Source organism: Leptonychotes weddellii, chromosome 4 (assembly GCF_054177405.1).
Source record: "Leptonychotes weddellii isolate Sample4059 chromosome 4, ASM5417740v2, whole genome shotgun sequence".
NCBI classification, from domain to species: Eukaryota; Metazoa; Chordata; class Mammalia; order Carnivora; family Phocidae; genus Leptonychotes; species Leptonychotes weddellii.
Genome location: NC_138372.1, coordinates 67,113,050 through 67,119,370, shown reverse-complemented (window position 1 = coordinate 67,119,370; position 6,321 = coordinate 67,113,050). Strand labels below are relative to the sequence as shown.

The window sequence follows — 6,321 nt, the reverse complement described above, 5'->3', positions numbered from 1 at the left end:
AGCTCACCAGGAAATGGCTGCTTCACCCATTGAAGACGTCTGTACAAGAGCTCTGGGTCCCTAACGACTCAAGAAACTTCACAATATGTACAGGTATGGTTTAGAAATGCTATTTCCTTCAGAAGCCAGAAGCTTGGTGAAGAGAACAAGAGGGTGAGGTCACAGTCTTTAGCATGCTTTTCATCAATACCCAAGGCTTTCCTATTGAGGAAGAAAGAATCAACAGAATAGCTGAAGAATCGAACAAATATTTATATATAAACACAAAAGATTCACTGTGATATAGGAGTGTAATGAAGTGCATAAGTTACCAGAATATTCTGAACTTATAAAAAGGACTCCGTTTTGTAGCCCTGCCAAAAACGGCATGGTTAAGTAACTCGAAGAAAACCTTATTGGCCCAGAGCTAAATAAATATACGCAACACCTCCCTCGACGAAGTTGGTATCAAACAAAAAAACTTATAAATTTTCCAAAATACAGAAGAGAAAAAGCAGTGTTTAAATCCAAACTCCATCGAATATTTTTAAGTTTTTATTATTTAAATACACCATACTAGAGCAAATGTCTCTGAAAATATCACAAATAAAAGATTTTTCTTCTTCATTCAGCAAATTAGAAGTAGGGGGAAATTTCTACACAGTAGCTGCTATGAGCCTGATTTTTTTTTCCAATTTTTTCTTTTCGTTCTTTTTTTCCTTTGCCATGGAAGTAGCAACATTAGGACGAAAACACTTACATGCATACATACATTGTATTTTACAGAGATACAATAAAAGTGTTTGTGATAGAATATCACAAAAGCCACATCTCTTTCCTTTATCTCATGTTCAGTTTTGATTGAAACACATTTCCTTACAACACTTAAATATACAAAGAGCAAATAGAATGTTGTTAAGGTAAAACACAGGGTACAAACTCTGGCCAGTGCCCTGCTAATTGTTAATGAGGGTAGAAAGCAGATTTGAATGCTTTTAATTAGCTTCATTAGTCATTTCCCTCCTCCCAAGCTCCCTCCCCCCCCCCCAAGATGTCCTCCGGTGGATCTTTTTTCATTTTCTCTACAGTCTCCCATTAGCCCAGGTTCATGGAGTCCTTAATGTTCATATTCAGTCATTTTAATACACCAATAAATGCGGGAAGGGCAATCAAGACTAAAGAAGGTGCAATGCATGGCGCCGGCACTGGGGCTCTAGCTACAAAGGTGACTTGTCTACTGAAGACGCGTGGGATTCGCCTGTGATGAACAAAATCTGAGATGAAGGCACGCATTCTGCATTCCTCTGACCTTTTAGCAGACCTGCAAGAAATACAAACGGGCATCTTAGCTAAAATGCTCAATTTGAGATATTAAACTCAAACATGACTGCTTTGGTCTCCTCTAGGTTCACTAATCTTCTTTTATTAGATTACTTTCCAACTGTGACTTGATGGAGGCTCTCTACACTACTTACTCCGGCAGCGAAGAACTAAAGCATAACATTTTCTGCAGTTTTACTAGCAAGAGAAAATGAGACAATAAATGGACTTGCAGGAAGTTTCTGGTGTAAAGTTCTACAATGAATTGCTGAACTCTCTTCTAAATAAGAATGAGTTACATCTCGCCTGGTAGGAGCATCATAAATGCACATGCAGAGCCAAGTGCCCCACAAGGAGGTTTTGGCATAATATGCTCAACTGGGTGACCTCTGGCAAAGTTACTCTGGGTCTCAGTTTCCTCATCTCGAAAGTAGGGATAATAAGGCTGTTATAAGGATTACATAATACAGATGGAGCACTTTCAACAGTGCCTGGCACGTAATAAAAGCTAAACAAATATTGGCAGTGATCATTCTGATATCCCCACATGACATCCACTCACCCATGTCCTTCTCAGCCTAAAGGTATGTGCTGAAATATGTATGTGTATACGGGTATAAGTTATACATACACACACGTGCACACCCACAGACATACAAATATTCAGATACTACTTTTCACTTAGTAACTTCTATCTGCTATGTCACTTAATATTACATAAACTATTGTAAACATACGAATCAAACATATGTAATATGTGAAGGACTTGTGCTCAATTAAAAAACATAGTTCAAGGGAAGTCTAACTTTCATGTCTAAGTTAGAAATGATAATCCACACAGTCGTCAAATACAATCTGTTTGCAATTACCAAAATGAAATAATATATATTAGGTTTTCATGGTTTTTAAATGACATTTTGAGCTTCCCAGGAAGTTCTCGTTTCACCCTTTCCCTAACTTACTAAAAAGCCTCAAGTCTATTAGGAACTGCAACCCCCCACTTCCAAGCTAATTAAAGTGGTGGAGGCTTAATTCCCCAGAGTGGAAGCTCAGTGTGAGAAAGGTAATTTGTCTGTCCAGAACAAAGATGCGGTGGCAGCCAGCGAGCATATTTAATAAATGAGCATCAAATGTCCTCTACGATGGACACACACAACACCAATTATGTAACTACAGGGGAACTGCGGAGTGATATGTAAACTAGAACACTTGCTAAATTTTCCTCCAACTAAAGAGATGTGAGCTTGTATTTTACTAAAAAGCGCAGATAATTCTAGATCGAACAGCCACTCGAGTGGAAGAAAGAATTCCAGAGCAGGCAAAAATTAGGGGGAAAAAAAAAAAATTAGCCACAATTCCTGATTGTATTTACGTAACTCTCTAGAAGGCAGTATTCTCCTGAGGACGGCCCAGCCTCCTTTAAATGATACAGGCTATAAAATTTTGTAGATCCTTGAACACTAGTGGTCTGAGATTTCACTCAGGACACTACAGGATTTATAAACTCAAAAATTATTTTTTCTCAGGATATACCAAGGCCAATGATGCAGAACAACAGCTAAACTACACATCCCAGACATTGGCAACAAATTTCAGGAGAATAGAAGTTTAAAGGGACCAGATGATGGGGACCTATGCTTTCTATACAATTAGCTGCCTTTAAAGAAGGGGTGTATAATCAACTCATTACTTTTAAGCCAGAGGAGCTTGGCCTATATTTATCATGCATCATGCACCATGCACTAAAAACGTAATTAGTTTGGTGAATAAAAGGAAAACAGCCAAAATTGATGTCCAATTTTCCCTACCAAAAATATGGAGGATGAGGAGAGAGAAGAAAATAATAAAGTGGGGCGGTTTGTCATTTCTCCCCATCTCATCTCCTCCAGAAAGGAAACACCACAGGGATTTGGGAAAATAATTGTCAAGCATTCTCTAGGTCCAAGAGGCAGTTTATGTTCTACCAGGAAGTGTGTTTTCATTACCTCTTTCCCCTTGCCCTCTCATTAGTATCTCTCTGGACCACGTTCAGCTTGCCCAAAACCTTTATTTACAAAAACCACCTTGTGAATTGACTGTGCTCCTGGCGAGCTGAGCACCAAGGGCAAATCTGTGAGACATTTATGCCAACAGGGAAATGTTCTTAATTAACATCGCCCCCAAAACACAGCTTCTTACCAATGTCTGACAAGAACATATCCTTAAGTTATACTTCCTTCTGCCTTTTAAGAGCTATTAATTTTTGAAGGCCACCTGTCTATTTTTGGCTTCCGACATTAAGGAAGTATATACCAGCTAGTTCTTTCTGGTTGCCTACTACGTTCTGTGATCCAAACCGAACATCCTACCTCTCCCATCCTGAAAAAAGTGTGCAGAACAGAAGACTCATCTGAAAGGCACAATACATGCAATCTTATAACCATGCAAACCAGATGCTTCTCCAGCTTTCCTCCCTGAAACCTCTCAACTTACGCCATCTTGTACCCAATGAGACAGCACCGGGAGACCCTGCTCCTATTCACTACATGCCCTTTGCACTTAGTCCCGAGCGAATGTGGCTACTGGCTGTATGCAGCACTGCACGGTTGACTACGTTTTCCATCTTGTCTCCATGTCCCTGAATCCTCACGCTGCACAGTGGTGAGCTGCAACAATCATTTCTTGTACTTTGTTAAGTCAGGGAAAGAAATGGTATAAAACCAGCAACAAACTTAAGATCTAACTTGCAAAAAACTACGCTTTTACATGGGAGGGGATGGGGAAGAGATCAACCATTTTATTCCTAGCACATTTCTTTTGTTGCCTTTTTTTTTTTTTTTGCTCCCAAGTATAATTGGAAATGGCTTTGCCTCTACATTGAAATGGTTATCTCAAAATACTTATGTTACCTATCCATTGTTCTCAACTCTGCCCTATAGATTCACTTCATTACAATTCAAAAAATAAAAATCTTAAGCATTTATATGTACTGGCATTCCTTAACGAAGCTTAAAATGCCTCATCGATGGTGACTGGTTCATTTGCAATAAAAAATTAGACTTCTATTCTTAAAATGGTATGCTAGGTAGCTTCCCATATTAGTAAATTAAACAAAGAAAAGTGTGCGTATTTGGTATAATTGACATTTACTTAATAAAGAAATGGAAAATAAATTTAAACTTAGACCATAAATTTGAGTAAGGGAAAATGATAAAAATCAGCATTAAGATACGGCAGTATAATTTTAAATGTTAAAAGTTTTCAAATATTAGTCATTTTCCCCACACACAGCATTAAGAAAATGCATTACAGAAGACAAAGAAGTCTAATATTTTTTCCTGAGCCTTTTGAAGCTTGCTAAATTCCTATTTGCAGATAAATGTTGTTTTTTTTTTTTGTGATCCTTACAACAGACATTAATGAAGTTCCTATTGTAAATCCATAAAGAATTACCAAGTGAAGTGTGCACTTTTTGTTTCAATGCAATAACTCAGTGCTGTGTGATTGCCTGGGTTAATGATGAAAAAGTCAAACATACTATCAGAGCTGATGGAAAAATCTATCACCAATCTGAAATTAAAATTCATCTGTGGTCAATAAGATTTAATATCCATGCAAGTGGCGCTGTAAAGAGTAAATGAATCAATGTCATCAATACATAATCAGTATGAAATATGATGTGAATAAAATTATGCGCACGAGTCATACATTTCACTCTTTTCTGGGCCAGTGTGGAATGAACAGTCTCTTAACTGAAGGTTGACAGTAATTGTTACAAATTAGGCACAGCAGTTATCAAAATGCACTCACTTGCATAGCTATAGGACTTATTAAGGAGATTAAAATAGATCTAAAACTATCCAGTACTGGGGCGGAGGGCGGGGGGGGGGCGGCGCTGGACAACTGTTGATCGCCATTTTCCCTCTGAAGTGATTTGAACAACTGTATAAAATTTCCTCACTTTTAACTCTGGTCCAAAAACTTTCCAGTTGTGGCTCGAGACTCAAGATACATAATCTTCAATGGAGCGATTCGTGGCCCAAAGTGATTAGCAAAGACCTAGAACTCTGTCTTAAAAGTCATAACTTATTCAAATTTTATAGGACTATATATACCAATCAACAAAAATGCCCCCCCTCTGGAATTACAGAATGTTTGTAAAACTGCTCTTCTCAAAATAAAAGCACGGTAAACTGGGTTTGGAAGGCAGGTGTCCGGGATTGCTATGACCGATGCAGAAACCATTCTTTCATGACAAAGACATTTACTCCCTTTTTCTACCATAAATGCTCTAATTTGCCTCCTGCAATCACCTATTCACATCATATTTCTGAATTTCAAAACTGTCAAGTGGGAAAACCAACCGGTTATATGGAAGTTTTATGCTTTGACTTAGCATGTGATAATCCTCTGTTCAACACTGGGAAGGCTACACATATAACTAAGTCAGGATCTTTTTTGAACTACAAAAGATTCACAATTTAATCAGTCGATATTCCTATTTCTGAACCCTGTACGTACAAGTAGTCTACATTTCTTTAAAAGGGCACACGAAAACACAACCGCCCAGGAAAACTCCCTTGAAGGCTGAACCTTCCAACTCGCTCTAATAAAGCTTATTAGCAGCTGCTAGGTATTCACCTTCTGGTCTGGCAGTAGTGGATTGCTCTGAAGTGAATTCAAATGGCCATTGATGAGAGCTGTAGGTCTATCATGTTCACAAAATAAACTGCCATTGATGTAGTGAAACCGATCTCCTGGGACCAGGCGATTCCGGCAGGTAGAGCATGTAAAACACTGAAAGGGAAAAGCAAACCCACTGAAAACAAGTACAAATTAAGTCTTTTTTGTCACAAGTTTATAAATTGTTCGTAAGCAAGTATCTGTCAAGTACAGAGCCACTTAGGCTCTTCCTTCAACAGGATTCCGGAAAACAGTAAGCCCGAATGCAATCAACTGGATCAGGCTAAAGGGGGGGTGGGGGGAGAAACCGGGTACATGTGTGCTTCGGGGGTGTGGGGGGGGGATAGGGGGGTGTGGGGG

The 6,321-nt window shown here is 38.7% G+C and overlaps 1 protein-coding gene across 3 annotated transcripts in view; it reads right to left on the bottom strand.

Moving 5' to 3' along the window:
- Positions 1 to 521: 521 nt before the first annotated feature.
- Positions 522 to 6,321, bottom strand: part of LMO4 (LIM domain only 4) — a 17,035-nt gene continuing 11,235 nt past the window's right edge. For all 3 annotated transcript variants that reach the window (XM_006750331.3, XM_081818732.1, XM_006750332.3), the window contains exons 4-5: positions 5,920 to 6,075; positions 522 to 1,300 (exon numbers count right to left, since the gene is read on the bottom strand). In XM_006750331.3, the coding sequence (XP_006750394.1) occupies positions 1,292 to 1,300; positions 5,920 to 6,075 (165 nt within the window). In that variant the 3' untranslated portion in view covers positions 522 to 1,291. The remainder of the gene's footprint in view (positions 1,301 to 5,919; positions 6,076 to 6,321) is intronic.